This window comes from Setaria viridis, chromosome 3 (genome assembly GCF_005286985.2).
Source record: "Setaria viridis chromosome 3, Setaria_viridis_v4.0, whole genome shotgun sequence".
Classification (NCBI taxonomy): Eukaryota; Viridiplantae; Streptophyta; class Magnoliopsida; order Poales; family Poaceae; genus Setaria; species Setaria viridis.
Window position 1 is genome coordinate 47,359,836 of NC_048265.2, and position 19,613 is coordinate 47,379,448.

At 45.0% G+C, this 19,613-nt stretch overlaps 3 protein-coding genes across 4 annotated transcripts; 2 read left to right on the forward strand and 1 right to left on the reverse strand.

Annotated features, from left to right (window-relative positions):
• The first annotated feature begins 535 nt into the window (after positions 1 to 535).
• On the forward strand, positions 536 to 6,033 carry LOC117847176 (flowering locus K homology domain). Its single transcript, XM_034728338.2, is given in 8 exon segments — positions 536 to 673; positions 1,234 to 1,721; positions 3,954 to 4,200; positions 4,404 to 4,552; positions 4,636 to 4,923; positions 5,028 to 5,216; positions 5,651 to 5,743; positions 5,745 to 6,033. Coding segments are annotated over 7 exon segments (1,617 nt in total). The 5' UTR covers positions 536 to 673; positions 1,234 to 1,238; the 3' UTR covers positions 5,913 to 6,033.
• A 2,163-nt stretch (positions 6,034 to 8,196) lies between these two features.
• Positions 8,197 to 11,178, reverse strand: LOC117847178 (protein WRKY1). The gene is made up of 4 exons (XM_034728341.2): positions 10,993 to 11,178; positions 9,751 to 10,670; positions 9,530 to 9,655; positions 8,197 to 8,954 (listed from the first exon to the last, which is right to left on the reverse strand). The coding sequence occupies exons 2-4, from the start codon at positions 10,560 to 10,562 to the stop codon at positions 8,810 to 8,812; spliced, it is 1,083 nt and encodes a 360-aa protein (XP_034584232.1). The 5' UTR covers positions 10,563 to 10,670; positions 10,993 to 11,178; the 3' UTR covers positions 8,197 to 8,809.
• A 1,660-nt stretch (positions 11,179 to 12,838) lies between these two features.
• LOC117847177 (uncharacterized) lies at positions 12,839 to 16,171 on the forward strand. 2 transcript variants are annotated; one of them, XM_034728340.2, is made up of 11 exons: positions 12,839 to 12,966; positions 13,066 to 13,239; positions 13,334 to 13,612; positions 13,694 to 13,804; positions 13,983 to 14,073; positions 14,249 to 14,317; positions 14,477 to 14,554; positions 14,824 to 14,910; positions 15,140 to 15,190; positions 15,294 to 15,509; positions 15,786 to 16,171. In XM_034728340.2, the coding sequence occupies exons 2-11, from the start codon at positions 13,118 to 13,120 to the stop codon at positions 15,930 to 15,932; spliced, it is 1,251 nt and encodes a 416-aa protein (XP_034584231.1). In that variant the 5' UTR covers positions 12,839 to 12,966; positions 13,066 to 13,117; the 3' UTR covers positions 15,933 to 16,171. The 2 variants fall into 2 exon arrangements, with proteins under 2 accessions (XP_034584231.1, XP_034584230.1); XM_034728339.2 differs by having other exon boundaries at positions 12,840 to 12,966; positions 13,063 to 13,239.
• Positions 16,172 to 19,613: the final 3,442 nt, after the last annotated feature.

Here is a 19,613-nt window from a genome sequence, read left to right on the forward strand (position 1 = left end):
CAGTGGGGACGCCGCCAACCGAGGTCGGCGGCTGGACAACCGGTAGGTTAGGGTTGGGCGGGGGGCGAAGGTTGAAGATGAGCTCCTTGACGGAGCCAGGTTAGGACGGCGGGAGTCGCCAGAGCCGAAGGAGGAAGGCGGCACAGAGGCAAGCAGAGAAGAGGAAGAAGGAGTTGGAGGAGGAACGCGGCAGGGGAGTCGTGGCAAGTCGAGTTAGCGCGCGGGGGAGAGGAAGGGTCGCCGACGATGGGAGTCGTCGGAGATGATGCAGGAGTGCGGTACGGGGGGCATGCGGGGAGGAAGGTGGTGGCGGTATGGTCATGGGCCGGCAGTCGTCTTGGACCGCGTGCTCGCTGAAGGCGATGATACTTCAGCGGCGCGTCTGCAAACGCAGTCGCGCCTTCTTCCGGACAAGAGCGGCCTGTGGAGAGACAAACTAAGGGCCCAAGATGGATCGGCCCATGGGCCGCACGCACATCTGGACAGAGTAACGTAACGCCACGGCCGCTTAAATCAAACCGCACGCGCACACGACACGCCCTCTCTCTCCCGAATCCGCACTAGTCCCGTGCTCCCCTCCCACCCCCCCGCGCAAAACCCTCCCCCTCCTCCTCCGGCGGCGGCGGCGGCGGCGGGGCTCCTTCTCCGGCGAGGCCTCCTCCTACTCCACAAGGTTAGTGCTCACTCCTCTGGTCCTCCCTCCCCTACTCCCGCTCCTTTCGGTCCGTACGCCGTCGCGTCCGCGCGCGGCAGCCCTAGCGAGCGCGGGCGAAGGGCTCCGAGGGCGGCGGCTGGGGTTCCAGTGCGCGAGACGCACCCTTGTTCTCGTGTGCGTAGGCTTGCCTGGTTCGGCGGGCGCGACTGCGTCCGTACGTCTGGCTCGATTTGATGTGCCCGTTTGGGGAGTTTCGTGGTGTGAGCTCACAGCTCTGCTGTTGATTAGGATTTAGTGTCCGAGATTTTTCCCGTCTGCTGGTGGCCGAGGCGTTTGGGGTTTGTGCCGTTACGAGCTTTGGATTAGGTGGATCTGCGGGGGAAATGGGTTTTCGTGGTGTGCAGGCGGGGTGGGCTCGTGTAAGTTAGGATAGTAATTGTGTGGTTGGTAGTTCAGCTGGTTTTGTGGAGTGTCTGCACTGCCGTAATTTGTTTTTCCCCATTTGACTCCTTCGGATTTCATGCATATTTCAGAGTTATGCCTCTTGAATTGACTTGAGCTTCGTTGCTTGTTTCCAGAAAATATGGATGTACCTGTTGAGGACCCTGTGGAGAATAACCTGACTGGAACTCCTCCTACCCTCGGTGTTGAGGAGCAAGCTAATCCTCGTGCTGATGTGCAAGAGCAGCTCGATGCAGAACCAGAAAAGCCGTATGATGAGGAATCCAAAGACCCAACGCCTGACGAGTTGGGGAACCCTGAGGATGCCAACATGAACAATGAGGTTGTGGGGGATCTGAACAAAGAGGATCAAACTACCCCCAAGCAGCAGGAGCCTGCAAGTGTCCATGGCGAGGAAGCTGGGGCAAAGCAGCAGGATAATGCGGTGCCTGATGAGCAGAAATGGTCTGGGTGGCCTGGAGAGAGTGTGTTCCGCATACTGGTTCCTGTCTCCAAGGTGGGTGCTGTCATTGGGCGAAAAGGAGATTTCATCAAGAAAATGATTGAGGAATCCAAAGCTCGAATAAAGGTTCTTGAAGGCCCACAAGGCGTGCCAGAAAGAGCTGTAAGTCTTTCACCATCTTCTTTAACTTGCTGAATTGCTATTGTTAATGATTTCTCAGTCAGTATGCCCAATAATGTTCTAGCAGAGGCATGTTGAGTTCATGTGCGAAGACCAGTTTCACTTGTTTCCTACACCGATCAATATTCTATGCTGTTACTTTAAAGGCCTATACATGTAGATAGTTTGTTGCCTACTGGTGATTATTTTCATTTTTATGAATGTCTTTAAGATTGCATTGGCTAGGAAGGCTTACAATTGCAAGCAGATGAAATACTATTATATTCCCTGAGCACCCGTAATGTGCATTCAATTAATTAATGCTTTGTTAACATGGTAATTTATGGATCTCCGATAGGTTGTTGTTTGTTGTCTGGAAGTGCTGGGGTTGACTTTAACAACATGACCTGTTATTTGCACGTTCAAGTCTTGTTGAATCTGGAAAAGTTGCTGGAAATTATAGAAACGAAACAGGAACTAATTATTGAATTTTTTTGCTGTACAATGTTGTTTGGCATATATCTGCAGCTGCAGATTACCGCTTATGTTATTCTTGAGGTTCTTGAGTTGGATCTTTTGCTTTCCTTGTCCTTCTGAATATCCGCTCTTCTAAACCTTTTTTTTAAAAAAAAATCAAAGAATTTAGGTTTGTGGTCAGGTGATATAGTGCTCCTGAAAATTGTGATTCCATTATCACTGCTAACTCCAATGGAATTTATATTTCTATGAGATATGGTCATCTAAGTTATTACAGTATTAATGTAGCAGAAACTTTCCTATTGAAAATAGGTATGTGTTTAGAGCAAATAATTAAAAAAAGTTGAATATAGGTTTTTATGTAGTGGATAAGTGAAATCTCCCAACTCCATTTTGAAGTTTGCAGTGGAAACAATCATGCATAGTTAAAAAGACACTGTGCCTGTTAGTGAATATTAATGGGGTCCGATATATACATGAACCCTATGGCCTTATTGCCTACATGAATGCCTTCATGGTAAAAACAAGATTCCATCAATTATCAAATGGGTATACTGATTTTGACCAATTCTGTAGTTATAAATGTGACGGATTAAAATAAAATATTGGGGCATGGTTCCTTTCTTTAGCTAACTGTATATTATGAAGACCAGTTAACACATTCATGCTATTAGCCTGAAGTTTATGCACAAGGAAACTCTAAAACTAACAAGGAGCAGATTATCAGCAAAATGGCATTCAAGCACAGAACATAAAGTGTCAATAACAATAACAAACTAATCTTTGCAGGTTATCACTGCTGCCTAAGGCCTCAAGTTGAGTCGTTTGTGTATCCAAATTCCAAAATAGACGTACAATCATGGTTACCAAAGTACAGTGTTGTGCTCCTCTGCCGCACGTATGATTTAAGTCTTTTGAATATTGGATGAAGATCCCTGTCAAGGAGCTGCATATATTGTCGGGTAATTCCATGACTTGTTTGACTTTTTGACTGAAAGGGCATCGGTTGGTTAAGCAATGGAAGACTAAAATAGTGAAAAGAATATAAAAGAATAAGCACTAATCATTTCCTAAATAATGCTCTGGTACTTTGAGAGAATAATAGATAACTGCAAAAAAATATAAAAGTGCAGTTTAGATATATAATATAATTTCTGACATTTAATATTTTGGGGGAGTCGGTTTTTCTGAACCAGTGTTCTAACTTAACAATATTGTTTGTTAAATGTTGATCTACTTAATTCGTTTTGCTTTTGGGATTAAGAATATAGATAAATATTCAGATTGGAATCAGTATATAGCCTCATGGGTCACTTGTATCCCAAATTCCAATATGCACTTAAAAGCAACGGTCTTATGTACAAAGTTAAGGAAAATTATTAATGCGGTCAAGGATGCTTCAGATGTTGAAATGCACAGATCAATGATGTTCAATATGCATAGAAGCGTGCGTCATTCTTATTGTTTTAACCATGGGCAGCAGGCGGTATCGCCTCAGTTGTCTTGGTGGGCAAAGTTCCAGATAAAGGTTACTTCATGCAAAGATGTATGTCTACTGAGAACATTTAGTTGAAACCCAGCTAAAATTGTATGAACCTATCCATTATCATTTTGTCTGGCTACTGCAGGATGGAAAGACTATCTTTGTATCGTCATTTCCCTTCATGAATCCTTATGCATGTTGCTACTTACTAATGTTTCTGTGTAACATATTTGTACGTACTTGCTGACATCTTGATGCTGTTTTCCTGTTTAAAGGTAATGATTTCAGCAAAGGATGAACCAGATGCGGTGCTACCTCCAGCTGTTGATGGTTTGCTTAGAGTTCATAAAAGGATAACTGATGGTTTAGATGGTGAAACTGAGCAGCCTCAACGAGGCACTGTCACTGCTGGGCCTACAAGGCTACTGGTGCCAGCTTCCCAAGCTGGCAGCCTGATTGGAAAGCAAGGAGGAACTATTAAATCCATACAGGATGCTTCTAAGTGTGTTCTCCGAATTCTTGGTAAGATTTTACTTCTTTTACCCCCTGCATTACCATTTTGTTACGGGAAGGCTTTACCATATCATATTCTGCTTATAATACAGATTCTTTAGTTCTTTTCAATTGTTTTAGTTGGCCAAGGATCAATCCACGATCTACAGCTTCACTTGACGTCTCGCATTGCACATCAGCCATTTCACTAATATACTATTTTTCCATGACAGAGAATGTTCCACCTGTGGCATTAAATGATGATAGAGTTGTTGAGATACAGGGTGAACCTCTTGATGCTCACAAAGCAGTGGAGCTGATTGCAAGTCATTTAAGAAAATTTCTTGTTGACCGCAGTGTTCTCCCTTTGTTTGAATCACAGGCAAGTTGTATTCTGCTATGCAGCTTATTGTTTCCTCGATGAAGTATTTTGTAATCATAAAACATATATTGCCTTCTTGACAGATGAAAGCGCACAATGTGCACAGAGAGCAACCTATGCCACCTCCACAGCCATGGGGTCCTCCTCCACCCTCACCCTGGGGTCATCCACCAAACCTTCCTCCTGGGGGCCCAGGTTATGCTGGGAATCCACAGTACATGCCTCCACGACCACAAGACAACTATTATCCTCCTCCTGATATGCCCCCTGTAGAAAAGCAACCACACTATGGAATTTCTTCATATGGACGCGATGCACCTCCAACTGCTCCTCCCTCAGGGAACCAACACCAAGCACATGGGTCTTCTCAGGTTAGTTTCTACACATTTGACTGTTCTTGACATGATGAATTACTTGCATGCCGATTTCATGATAAGCTATCTTAACTTTTTTATTGCTTGATTTTACTTAACAGGTGACACAGAGCATGCAAGTTCCTCTTTCCTATGCTGATGCTGTGATTGGAGCAGCTGGTGCCAGCATCAGCTATATCCGCAGGCATAGTGGCGCAACAATAAGTATTCAAGAAGGTGCTCCTGGGGAGATGACAGTGGAGATAACAGGAAGCGCCTCACAAGTACAAACTGCTCAACAGCTGATCAAGGTAATTCTTTCCTTGTCGTCTTAAATTGCATGAGCAATTTGGCTAACGCATTTGATACCACAACAATTGATTTCCTAGCTTCTGATATTGTTGCAATCCACTTATCCGATGCCACTTCTTGAACCAAGTACAAACTGGGTCACAGCTTGACGATTGTGGATAATTTGATTTATACTGCTGGTACAGTTTGCGGGGTAGACATTACATTCCATGAATGGGGCCATGTGTACCAAATGGTTCATACAATGCACGTCTTGATACTTTGATCAGTGTAGATTTTGTCATTTTCCTAGGTTAACCTTAAGTAATCTACAATCTACAAGAACCATGTAGCATATATATGACCATATCATTTGGTTGACATGTTCTCTGTGCACCAAACTTCTTTTTTCTGTGTAACTGAACAATGATACATTGATACTCTTCTCTTGCAGAATTTCATGGCTGAAGCTTCTCCCCAAGGCCCGCCAGCTCCTGCTCCACCTGCTCAACCAGTTGACACGGGCTACAGCTCTTACCCACCATACGGCGGAGCATCATACGGATCTCCTCCAGGTGGCGCAGCTCCAGGCCCGCACAATGGAGGAAGCTACGGCGCCGCACCATACCCGCCTAGCTATGGATACTAGTCAGAAGAAAAACCTTGTTTCAGATCTTGGGAAGGGTGGTGCTTGGGTTTGTTTGCTAGTCGCCTAGTCTGTTCATCTGTTCAGAACTCGAGGTCGTTAGGATTTCTGAACTAACTTTTGGTGTTGTAAGCTGCTTTCTGACGCCAGTGCCGATTGTCTTGTGTTACGAGTACCCTCTTTCTTTGCTCTGTCGTCGCGTGAACTTACCATTGACCTAGTATTTCTAAATTCGAAAAAAAAAACTTCAGAATTCCAATCCTATTTTTCTTTTGTGGCAGTGGCATTGAAAGAAACGGCTTAGGTTGCTGGTGGTGTGACTGCCACTTTGTATCACAGGGACGGATATGCTCTGATTCCAACTTCTGGTCATATTGGAGCAGAGCATCCATGATGCCATGGGAAGAGGAAGGGTAACTGAGCATCTTGGAACAGCAAAGGTAAAACCCTACCATTTCGTCATTTGGTCCGGAGAAATTTGAGTTCTAACTGGACGTTTATTACTCGGTCTTAAAACTCAACGCGAAATTGAGCATAGTCTGATGAGGCTATAGCTGGGGACTGAGAAGAACAAGATGGAGGTAGGCTAAGAAGCTGACAGTAAGGTTTCTAGGGTTTCACTTCAAAGGCCGTCCCACTTGACATGTGGGCATGTGGCTACCAAAAGCGCACGCAGATTCGAGTCTTTTTTTATCTGGATTTTCTACAAGTTTGCACGCAAGGCTTGACTTGCGTGAAATTGCTACCGACCCCAATTGACTTCCTTTTCATCGGGCTGTGGGCCCAAAGCTTAGACTTAGGAGGCACGTTATGGGAAAACTTAGACCCAAAGGACTAGAACTGCTAAGGACACTAATAATTCTTGTTATGATGAACACTGCCCACTACTCTCTTAACTTGATGCATGCAACACACACAGCCAAAATTTGATTTCTTGCAAGACACATTTGAACGCGAGTCCAAGAAAGATGAGAAATTCTAGCGCACATTTTGTATTTGTTTGCTGCTTTGCTATCATTTTTTTTTGAAATGTCACAGTAGGATATGCCAGCCGTTGATCATTTCATTTCCTGAAGAAATTGTGTATGTGATGAAAGTACAGACATAGACATGGAAGAAGGCTTTATGCCAAACATCAAATGTTCTGTCAGACATAAGTAGCTGTCAATGGATCCAGCCCTCCCCTCCTCTCTGTGCATTATTCTGCTAGGATGTTCCAATCGAATATTTTTTTTTCATCGTTTCTGCTTGTCAGTGTCTTCATCATTAGCAAGCTAATAGCGACAGCCGAGACAGGGCAAGTTAGCCTGTACTGTCCCTCAACAAGATCTATGACAAGAAAGGAATCAAAGCGAAACGAAGGAAGAAGCCGTATTTCGAAAACTACAAGGCCATGTTCAGGAATTTCAAAGGATCAACAAGGAAATTATGCGAGTTGAGGCGACTGGAATTCAAGTGTTCTAAATAGTTTCATAGAATCGGAATATTGGATGCATAAAAGGAACAGAAAACATGGGATGGACACAGAAATGTTCAAGATTTTTTTTTTAAAAAAAATGAAGTACCTTCCCAAGGTGTTTTACATGTCTTGCTTGGACGTCAGAATATTCAAAAGCTGATGCTGGGGGCCATTGGTTGAAGCTAAATCTCCTGCTGCTTGACCTCCAAACACCAGCATTACTATGTTACTTTAATTGCAGGTCTTGACACAAATCTCCCACCAAGATCCTCCACCTTAAATTCCTTGTACGAATTTGTTAGATCTCCCTGATTATGGATAGGCCAGGAAATTCAAGTGTGGTTGACCATGAAATGAATCATCGGTTGGTGACGCATTTTTTGTTCGGTGAGCTGCTCCAATAATGGAGTGTGACTGGTTTGCACCCACAGGACAGCCAGGGGCTTTGCCTTCTATGATTAGTATGTCCGGATGACTCCACCTTAAGCGTCAGCTAACGTGTTCAATTGTCAACCTCATGTTAGAGGCATTGAAAGCGAAGAAGAAACATGGGACTGGAAAATCCTAATAATATGATGTTTCATGTATGCCTTTTGTTCTCATGGGCCCACGATTTTCCTGACAAAAATATGACCATGACCATGACTTCCACAAAACTGACAAACGTCTTCATGAAAAGGATCCAGAATTTTTTTTTAATTTGTTGCCCATGAAAGAAAGTTTTAGTTAGGATCTTTGATATAACAATTTTATCCCTTTTTTAAAAAATAAAAGATAAAACTGTTGTTCTTTCATTCATCATTTAGATCCGTCAAGAGCGCAGATGGAACAAATCGATGCAGAAATCATGGACATAGAATGCTTTACACAAGGGCAATAGTACCACGATGGCAAATCACACCAACAACTTGCACCTTTCATTCTGGAATGCTTACACCTGGAAAACCCATATGGTCCTAACTTGTCAGCAGTCAGTACGGACCACCTTTGATACTGGAATGTTATTTTTGTCAACAAAAGAGGTGGTGATCTTTCGATAAAGCAAAAGCAACACACACAGGCAAGTCATCGCAAGTGAACTTGTGCACGCTAAAAGCCAATCCCGCCATCCTAATCCATCCTTGCAACCCTTTTTCCTCAATTTTTGCTCAGTCGCTCACTTCTTTTCCTCAATCTTTGCTTTCAACCCCCTTAAAACTTACTCGCGAAGCTCGCCAGTCGCTATCGAATGCCAGATTTTCCTTTCCTTCCTGCATCATCTTTCAATTATATGTGCCACAGCTCACAAGATAGGTGAACAGCTTGAATGTCCCCACTATAGCATCTGTAACAGCATGAAGCTCAGGAGGGGCCAAGCAGCTCATCAGATTCTCAAATGGCTCCATGTCGGTTGCTGTTGCATTCAAAGATCTCCGGACTGAGTTTCTACATGACCAGCTTGGCCATCCAGCAAGGGCATGGCCTACGGCCTACGCTTCCTGTATGGAGTGCTGCGTCTTACTGATTCTCTAGGTCTGGGCAGACTGTGCGGGCAGCCGGGTATGGTTGTGCTCGCCTTCATATGTCACAATTAGCATCGCTGGGTCATCTACGCAGCGCTCAACATGCTTCCTTGCTGGGCAGCCCCTGACACTACTGCATTTGTAGTAACCCCTGCATTGGATTCAAGTCATCAGCTTGGAGAGTCTCACGCTGAGACAAAAAGAATATGTGAAATGGGTAAACAATCAGCACCATGTGCTTGCTTTCATGGTATAGCTACAATTTCCTATCATCTAGGGAAGACATTAAAGCTTGACATGGGGTAGGGGAATGAGCGCAATCAAGAGTATGATGTAGATAGGCTAACATGGCATTCAAATGCAAGTAGCAACAGCAATTTACCTACTTTAGGTCCCCCATGATAGATCCTTGCTTTATCTCACAAAATGGGTACAAGAAAGAGTAGAACCCTGATACAAACCACTAAGCAATATTTAATTGTGCTAGCGACTAAGTTATCAACACGCATTGGTTGCCGAAGCACTTGGGAGTAAGGAAAAGGTAAAGTGGAGGGGATGATCCAAACACCAACAATTATTCTACAGATAAAGGAGCACCCTGAGAGCCTGATGCAGATATGCCATCTCTCAGGGCACAACAAGGGGAATGATGCATCAATTATTATGACTGAAAATGATTTTATACACATTTTAATGTTAGTTAAATAGTTCTTGTTCAGTTCATACCTAGGGTGAGGAGAACCCTTGATTGGCTTCTGCCCATACTTCCGCCAAGAATATTCATCCGGAGGGATATCAGCAATTTTATTGCTAATGGCTGGCACTTTTATCGACCTCTTAATTCGCAATTTCCTGTCAAAAAGAGTGGCGTCATCAGATTGAGTAATATCCCACCCAGCAAGAGATAAAAATATAAGCATACAAATCACTAAAAGAACACAATTTACCTCCTCTTTGAGCAATGGCACCTGCCAGTAGTGGCACACTTGCCTGTGCCATCCTGCCCCTGACCCATGCACCGTCGCTTGGGCGCTCGGTGCGCATCAGCTGGGTCGCTTGCCACCGGTGCACCAACCAAATGGAACGGCCGCTTCCCATCCAAGCTAGCAACACTCCCATCCATACTCAAGGATGACATGAACGATCTCGCCGACGACATCATTCCAGCACCACCACTGGGGCTAGGGCTATCAAACTTCAGGCTGATCCCACTATTGCTCCTCTTGAACATCTCGGCCTGCAGCTTCTGCCGTGAAGGCTGCTGGTGGAATGGGTACCGATGCGCAACGTTCCCAATCTGGAACTGCACCGACAATGGCTGGACCATCTTCGGAGCTCCATACGGATGAGCGCCGCTCTTGCTGCTCGAGCTGGCCAAATCCAGCCCTCGTGGGTCTGGCACGCCACCAATCCGAGAGCGCAATTGCGCATAACTAGTAGACGGAGATGGAGCAGCAGCAGCAGCAGCAGCGCTGGGCATCAACTCCGATGGGGTATCGCTGCTGCTCCCCAAGATGCCCTTCAGGGTCAAGAATCCGGAAGGCCTGCCTCTCCTGTAGAACCTGCCCCTAGCATGCCCGCTGCTACCGCCATTGGCAAGGAGGGCGGTCACCTTCCTGAACTTGGCGCAGGCTTCACCCGTCTCTGAAGCAATGCTCTTGAGCAGAGCTGGGTCTTGCTGCTGGGACTGGGAGAGCAGGGACAGCACCCGGTGGCAGCTCTCCACCGCGGCCCTGTTGGCAACCTCCACCTCCTCCATGGCTGAAATGGAGAAGCAGCCAGAGGGGCGAATCCGTTCCTGAACTCCGAGCTCCTCTTCCACCTCGAATGGACCTCAGCTACTTGCAACTCTCACGGGCAGAAGCATCTGCACATCAGAATCAGAGAACGGCGCAGGATAAGCAGATCTCTACGGAATCTCACAGAGCTGGGAAATTGTACAGGAAATCGCAGCGGCCAAAAGAACCCATCCATTTCAGGCGACAGGCGGATTAAGAAATGAAATACAAAAAAAAAACTTCGGCGCATGAAAACAGCACGGGACTAGATTGCGCCAAGAACTAGATGCGCCGAAAACATGGGCGCCAGCCGTGGTTCCGCCATGGGCAGGCGGCGGCTCAAGAACGCGCGGAGCAAATCCGCCCGTTCCAGCTATCACAGACCGCGAAAAGCTCAGGCGGCGAGCTCACCTGCGCGCGGGAGAAGGCAAAACCGGGCGGTCGGATGCGACGGTGGGGGCGGCGGCGGCGCGGTCCATCCGTGGCCGCTGCAGGCCTGACGAGGAGGGGATCGAAGAGGGCGGAGCAGGCGAGCAGCAGCAGCACGGGGGGAGAGAGAGAGAGGAAGGCGGAGGTATATGAGGGCGAATTTGCCAGATTCGAAGGGGTGTTTTGGGAAAGCGTCGCTTTGGGTTGGGACCTGGAGTCAACAATGTCAAAGACAGGGGTCAGTGGCCAGTGGGACGGGTTGGAGTGAAAAGGAATAAACAAATGGAAAATCTAAGCGCGATAGACTTGTCACAAACGAGCAAAAAAAGGGATGTCGAAGGTAAAAAAAGAAAAGAAAAGAAAAGTAACAAATAGATAAAAGGAAGTAAGATGCATGCACCAGGGTCCAGCGGATTGGGTGAGCTCCTACTCCTCCAAGCACCTCCGATGAGACCTCGTCTTCTCCGCCAACGAATCAATTCTTCCGCCAACGAATCAATTCTGACGATTCCCGTTCGAATTAGGGTTTGGTGTTGTGAGTTTAAATTACAGATTTGAGATTTGGGGTTGGGGATAGGGTACGTGGCATCGGAATCTAGCTGGTAAGGTTGCGCGAGGTTGCGGGGGGCGGTGGTGGTGGTGGGGTGTGGATGGGCTGGTGAGGCTGTGGTGGAGTCGCTCGTCGCAATGGCGGAGAGAGGTTGGAAAGGGTAGGTGGCGGAAGAGTTTTGTTGGAGTGGCTAGGAGAGGGTGAGGCTAGCAAGATGGCGGCGGCGGCGGGTACGAGTGGTGAGGTGTCGCTGGCCGCCAAAGGTTGGGGAGGGGGGCGATGGGAGCCGACGGTGTCGAGTGCAGCACCATAGGCCAGTGAGCGATCTGAAGATGGAGGAGGGGGGAGCGAGGAAGATGAGATTTATTGTTGATGCCCCTCGTGAGTCGTGAGGAAGACTAAGATGAAAAGATTAGATTTTTTCGGCGGATGGAAGTGTGAGCCAGCGATTTTTCTATCTTTATTAATAACGAAGAGCACCGTCTGTCCACTGACTTTATAAAGAAATATTTTAGTGACTTCTTTTCTTCAGAGGGCTTAAAGATATACTTGCATCTAATAAAATAATAATATATTAATTTATATCATTTCACCGTAACTGTATAGTTTTGATTGCGAAAACACCGAAAGGAATAAGAGAGGGAGCCCCTTTTTTCGAATAAGAGAGGGAGCTTTATGCACAAAGATAGAAGATCACGTTTTCCATAGCAGCACGCTAGCGTTTCATGCAGATCTTCCCACTGAACAAAGAAGATTATTTCTATTTTGGCCTAGAAAAGGGACATGTTTAACTCTAATTTTTTTGTTCTGTTATACTAATAAACTGTACAGGAAATAACGGCCCGGTCGAATTTTTTTATATTCCGGTCCCTGCTGACGAGGCTGCTTTGGAAAGAGGTTTGGACTCGTCTCTCTCACGCTAGGGCGAGACTGCAGAGGAGACCGCCGTCGCAGGCTTGTCCTGGCCGGTGGGCCCTTCTCCCGTTTTACATTTCCATGGCGGCAGGCGGCAGCATCTCTCACTAGTGTGGCCCCACTGGCGGCGCTGTTTGACTAGTGTGGGCCGGCCGATTCCATCGGCGGTCGCCCGCCGGTCGGACGGGCCCACCACCCAATGCTTCCCGATCGGATGTGTCTGTCAGTCAACTTGGGCCCTAGTAGTTCCGAGGCCCAACACCTGCCCAAACTTTAGGCGCGTTTTCCTGCGGCCTAGCTAGGCCCAACAAAGCTGGATCGACGGAGGAGGCGGCGCGCCCCGCCCCCCCCCCCCCCCCCCCCCCCACAACCAAATCGCCTGCCGCCGCCGCCCGCTCAGCTCCTGCTCCACGCCTGCGGCCTCCTCCTCCAATCCTCCGAACGGGCGCTCCACGGCCGACTCAGCGCCTCGATCTCCGATCCAGCGGCCGGTACTCCCTCTCCCTCGCTCTCTCCGACCCTCCCCTCCCCCCTTGAGCTGTGCTGCTTCCAACTTCTGATTCGATTCCCTGTTGCGATCCCAAAAGAAGGCAGAGAGAGGTGGGAGCAGCGAGCGCATTTGCAAACAATTCGACTGGCCCAATGGAGCAAGAAGACGAATCAGAAGGTGCTGCAGCGGAGCAACAGGCGGACGAAGCAGAGGAGCAGCTCGCCGACGATCTCCTCCTGCACTTCGAGCGAGTCCTCCACTCCGACCCCCTCATGTATGTACATTTCCCAGGCAGGCACTCTCGTTCCTGCTGCTACCCATGCCTCCTCCTTCGTCCACTTCACTATCTGGGGGGGTCGTATTCGCAGTGACGAGGTGGGGTTCTTGCATCCGACGCAGTTCGGCTCGCTAGGCTGCGGCCAAGATGGCGATTCTGCATCCCAGGCTCCGGAGTTCCAGCACAGGTACTTCTGGTGCAGAGACCACAAGCTTGCCATCTGCTCTGAGATCCTGCCCAAGCTCTACCGCGCCGCCCGCGATGCTTACTACAACACGAGAAATGCTCCATCACAAGCAGTTCATCTGATGAGCCTTACCAAGGTGCTACTCATACTTTGCCCTGACATGCTTACCGCATGGAACTCCAGGTTTGCATTTTTCACGTTTCATTGAATTGGCTACAAGAAGCCAAGAAGATGGAGTGTGATCGTCTCTATTCTTTCCTGCAGGAAGATGGTTCTGTCGGAGAAATATGATTTCACAAAGCTCAAGGATGAGCTGCAATTGTGTGCGCTGATCCTTTCCTACTCGCCAAAGAACGAGAGCACATGGAGCCACAGGTACACCTTTTGCGCTTGTAAAAAGAATTAAACCAGCATTGCCTGTGTAACTCTTTCAGATAAAGGGTTATGTCCCCTACCTATCTATTTGGAGCTGGATTTCATTTGGAACCAAATTATTATGCTGATTTGGATAGCAATAAAATCATGTAGAGTTTAAAGTTTCTATCTGCCACAGGAGATGGGTGTTAAAACAAGTTGCAGAGCAACACCAAGATATGGCACAGCTTGTAGAGAAGGAATCTGTACTAGTGAAAGAGATAGCAGAGGTTATAACATACAGACACTTACTTATTCGTACTGCTAACAGTGTCAACTTGTCTGAGCTCATGCTCATCATATTGTAATAGTCCATGCTGTTTCTTATGTAACTGATAAAAAACTTCTTGTACACAAGTAGCTGCAGACAGTATCCAGAAAGATAATTTTTTATGGCTTTTGCAGAGGTCAAAGATGAACTACCGTGCATGGAGGCATCGATGCTGGCTTATTCCTTACATGACAAGAAAACAGGTGCAGATAAATCATTTCAGACTACTTGTCTCTCATTCTTAATCTTGTAACTGAACTTCCTAGCACTACCATGAAGAGCAAAGCTTTAATCTTGTTACAATGTTGCTGAAACCTTCAGAATGTCTCCTTGTCAGTTGCATATAATTTCTGTTTCTGAAGGTGCTGGATGAACTGAAGAAGTCAACAAGATGGAGTGAACTACATGTTGCTGACAACTGCTGCTTTCACTACCGCAGGGTTAGTAAGTACTACACAATACTTTAATGCAAATTTGTTTATTACCTGATGGTTTTCATATTGACCTGTAGCATCTTTAGAGAGCCTGCACAATATGTTTGCAAATGAATCTGCAAAGCTTTTCAATGCGCACCATGCTTTAGACTTTAGGTGAATTTGAACTTCTAGTTGACAATTTCCGATGGTACAGCACACGTATCCTGTTTGCTGACCAGTCTGATTGATGGCATATGTATTTACGCACATGCCTTTTTGTTGCATCCATGCAGTCCCTGCTTCTTGCACTGCTAGACAGTTGTCTAGGGAACGGAGAGGATTCTGTCAGTTGGGAGTCAGAAACTTGCATGCTCTGGAAGGTATGATGAGTTTGATCAAAGCTAATTATTTTTCTGCTACAGTTAATTGTATTCATTTCAGCCATCTTATCCCCCCTTTCCATTATATGCATGTTGTACAAAGCAGAAAACAAAGGATGCACACGCATGACGCATATCATTGTATTTTAAAACATTGGTTTCTCTTTAGGCCATGGTTAGTTGATATGCGGCCATCTTGGTGCAAAGTTGATTGTATATGATCTGACAGGATGAGCTGAGGTGGAATGAAATGCTTATCAGACGCTACCAAGGGAGAGAGGTTTGGAAATTCCAAATTCGCCTGCTGCTGTTCTTTCAGTTGGTGATTACAGTCAGTCTGGTATGTCTTTGCTTATGCTAGTTGCGGTGCTGTATTGCTGCAGTCCTTGTGGAACCACCGGAGGTTCCTTTCACAATGGTGGATTCAGCAGTTGTTTTCTGTTGAAGAAACCTGCCCCTCAACGACATCCCAGGTGGATCTGTTCATCACCCAGGAGATAGGCCTGCTGTCAGAGTGCCTGAATGACCCTGCGGATGAGTTTGGGGAGTCATGCGTCCAAGCAGAGCTTTCAGCACTCTACATTCTGTGGATATCGAAGGTAGCCACCACCCCCTTTATTTACCCAACCTGCTTCTATAGCAACTGTGTATTTGCTATTCCCTCCATTCCAAATTGTAGGTTGTTTTGGCTTTTCTAGGTTCATAGATATTATTATGCATCTAGACATACACTGTATCTAGGTGCATAGCAAAAACTGTGCACCTAAAAAAGTCAAAACGACATACAATTTGGAACAGAGGGAGTAAAATAGATTCATGTGCTCTGAAGGGTTTAGGTTTAACAGGGAAATTGTTGTGTGTTTTGTTGGATGCAGCAAGTCCCAGCTGTGAAAGGGAAGCTGGAAGAGAGGTTGCATTCTGTTTCCATTGTGGGGTTGAAGGATGTTCTAGTAAGAGCCTGCCGACCGGAGAAGAGGTGGCTGTGGATGAATGTGCTTGGCCTGCCTGATCGATCACAGTGACGACATAGCATTGCTTATTGAAATTGAGGGTGTCTGCTTCGATTGCAATTGTGACGAAACACAATGGATTGCATTTTGTAACCAAACAAACGGCAAGGGGACCTTTTTAATTAAGCGTTTGCTTCAGGTCCTCTGTAATTGCAAACCAGACTATACAGGGGGTTGGGATTGCCGGCGACCCCCCCATTACAGCCAAAGAGGTGTAGATAGCTGAGAACAATGCTGCATGTTTTCCCTTACTTTTGACTTCACTTTGGAGGAAGAAAATGGACATCAAAACCGTGACATATACATATAACAAGGCAAAATTTGGCATTTAAATCAAGAGGTAAAATTTGCAAACAAATTGCATTGGAACACGAAAAGCATGTCATACTTACACATGGGAGTGTTCCTGTCGTATTGCCCCCAAACTATGACATTATTTGTTGAAAACAAAAATGACCCCAAACCCTGAGGTCTACATGGATAAACCTAGACGAAATGCTACCAGGTGAAACCTTAAAAATAAGTGTGCTCAAACCATGAAACCGCTCCTATTGGTTCCCCCCTAAAATTATGACAACATTTTGCTAGCAATGCAAAACTCGAAACTGAGAAGTGGAATTTTGCAATTTAGCAGCTCCACACTCAACTTGTGACCTTATTCTAAGAAACTAAAATGGTCTCACACCCAGATATATATAACAAGGAAAAAAATTGAACCAAAAACTACCCATTGAAAATTATTCCCTCCGTTCCAAATTATAGGTCGTCTTGACTTTTCTAGGTTCATAGATTTTGTTATGCATTTAGACATACACTATATCTAGATACATAATAATATCTATGAACGTAAAAAAGCTAAAACGATCTATAATTTGGAACGGAGGGAGTAAATAGATTCCACAAAATTTAACAATGCATAATAGGGAGGATGCATGTGGTGACATTAGTGGGTAGTAGAGTGGGTTAATTAGCCACTACTTTATTTTTTCTTGCTTTGAAATGGTGACATTAGGAAGGGAAATCTACATCCCACGAGGCATACTGCCGACACGAGAAGAATTTTGGTTGTTTTATGCTCAAATTATATGTGATCTAAAACGAATGTGACAACTCAAGTAACACAATACATTTAGTGTATTTATGAGATTGCATTTGAATCAGTGTAATCCTAAATGTTAAATACAGTCAGTCAACACTATATCGTTTAGCTACTTATTCATGCTAAACAGTCATTTAAACATGTTAACCAACTGTTTAAATGGGATAAATGGCTAAGCCACCATGTAATGTTGCATTTACACAGCGTTTAAATAGGCTAAATGACTGTTTTAGGCGAACAATGATTCAAAGATTCAAAGACTAAATTACACCTACCAAACAGTAAATGGATGCAGATTGGAAAAAAAAAGAACTTGTAAAATGTTTAGAAAACACCGATCGAAATTCCTTGCGTCAGCGCCCTTGTGTAGCGCTTACGTAATCGATGTGCTGATATTGCATGGGCGCCACCTGTGCCCTCGGCGAGGTGAAGTAAGCTACAGAAAGCTACCAGGGCCGGACATACACGTCGTAGTCACGTGAAGTACAGTCTTTGTTGGATAACGAAAGAAACCGGATAAGGCATGCATGTATGTATATAGGAGTATATATTATACATACAAATCCAAGTAGCTAGCCAACGAAGAAGTACTCTTGATAACTACCCCGCTGAATACACACACTGCATTCTTCGCAAAAATGCATCTGATTGAAGACGAAGCCGCTGGCAGAGATGAAGAGCAAACCACAAGGCCGTAGGCCGGCTCAACTAACATCGGCACGGCGGTCAGTCGATCTGAGGATTCGCCGGAGGCGGCGACGAAGCAGCTGCTTCGTAGAAGGTATGTATGTCCTCTCCAAGCATGCATGTGTATACATGCATAATTTATTACACGAGAACACATGAGCATATTGATTAATTCCCGGTTAATTTATGTGGAATAGATCGATGTAAAAGTTTTAACCGGCCGGAGATCTGAACTTGAACTGGCTTGGCTGGTTTATCCAGCTGTGATATTCTCAAACTGAATAAACTACATGCAATAATACAACGCATACCTGTAGCTATTTTTTTTTGGATCTCAATGCAATATATTTATGTCGTTTATGGCATGTTCAAATTTGTTGTGAAATAATCAAACATGTTCGTTATACGTCTAATAACATAAGGGGACTGCACTTATATAACTTAGAAGTGTTCAAGATAGCTAAAACAATGAATTTACAACCACGTACTACTACTGGAAAATGGAACTTCCATGCATGTGTGTGCCCAATTTTCCAGTGGGGTTTTTTCCAGCACACACACGGCAATTGAAATTTACTTATCAGTTTTTAAAGAACACACAACAAGGAGAATTTCCAGTAGTGAACTGTCATTATTTAGATTAAAATTTTGGATAATAGCGTATACTTCCCGCAAAGCATAAATTAAAGTCGTTTTAGAATTTCTACCTGGCAAACTTTTAGATTCCGAACATATGTGCATATATATAAAGAGTTAGTTTAGATTGCTAACATGTCATCGTTTTTATTTCTTATTTAAAATTATAAGAATTTGTTCATTAAAGTTTTACCTTCCAAACAAATTCAGTGTCCAAAATGATTTATATTTATGATCAGAGGTAAATATTTTTTTGATCAATTGGAGGCATTAATTTACCTATCTAGTTAATCAGAGCAGATTCTATTTGGTTGAAGGAGTTAGCCCCGACGCCAACTAGCTAGGGCAACTTTTGTTCTAGCAACGAGCATGCTAATGCTAATAAGTTACCTACATACCAATCCAAATTAAGAATTATTGTAAAAGTGAATATGGGTAGTCTTCTCTAGAAGGATTAATTCTTTATACGCCACTGAATAAAATGCATTGAGGGAACTAAAACGTAATCCATTGAGAACACATAGATCTAATTAACTAGCTAGCTGTGCTGATTAGGGGTAGTTAGAATTATTATTCCAGTATCATATGAAGAATTTACCTTTCTAAGCCTATAGCGACTCTAGTTCAAGCTTGTGGTGATTGTAGGCCTAAAGGAAACCTACACGAACATAGAAGATGGTTGGGGTCGATCATAGACATTTTTTTCACTTATTTTTTTTCCATAGACGTTTATCAGTGACAAAGGCCACTTTTTGATAATGGAAGTTTACTAATCTTACATCAAAGCGATACAATCATCCTAAGACCTGTATATTGTTTGATGAGATTTTGTACAAAGTCTTTCAAATAGATAGTGCCTGGTACATTTGTACGAGCTCATATATAGAGGATGTGTTCGTGCTATTAAAGACACAAAGAAACAGAAGCGAGCAAGTCTGGAACGGAGGGGTCCCCTACGAGTACGTATTGCCATACGCCCGGGACCGCGGGTCAGCCGGCGTACTTAAGAAAAGGTTTTAGAGGCCCTTGTGTCACGGGCAGCTATTTTATATCGTGATTAGCAAACTAACGGGAGATATTCTCAAGACGATTTGCTTGAGAAAAGGACTTGCCTGGATACACGTGTGCACGCCGGTCTCCTACCTGTGCAATGGGGCTTCACTTAACGAGGCCCACATCGCAGAGAGCCACAACGAGTCCAGGAGACCACCGAGGCACAGATAACTATCTGGAGTGTGGAGCCTCGGATAGAGATGCCAGTTCAACTTGGC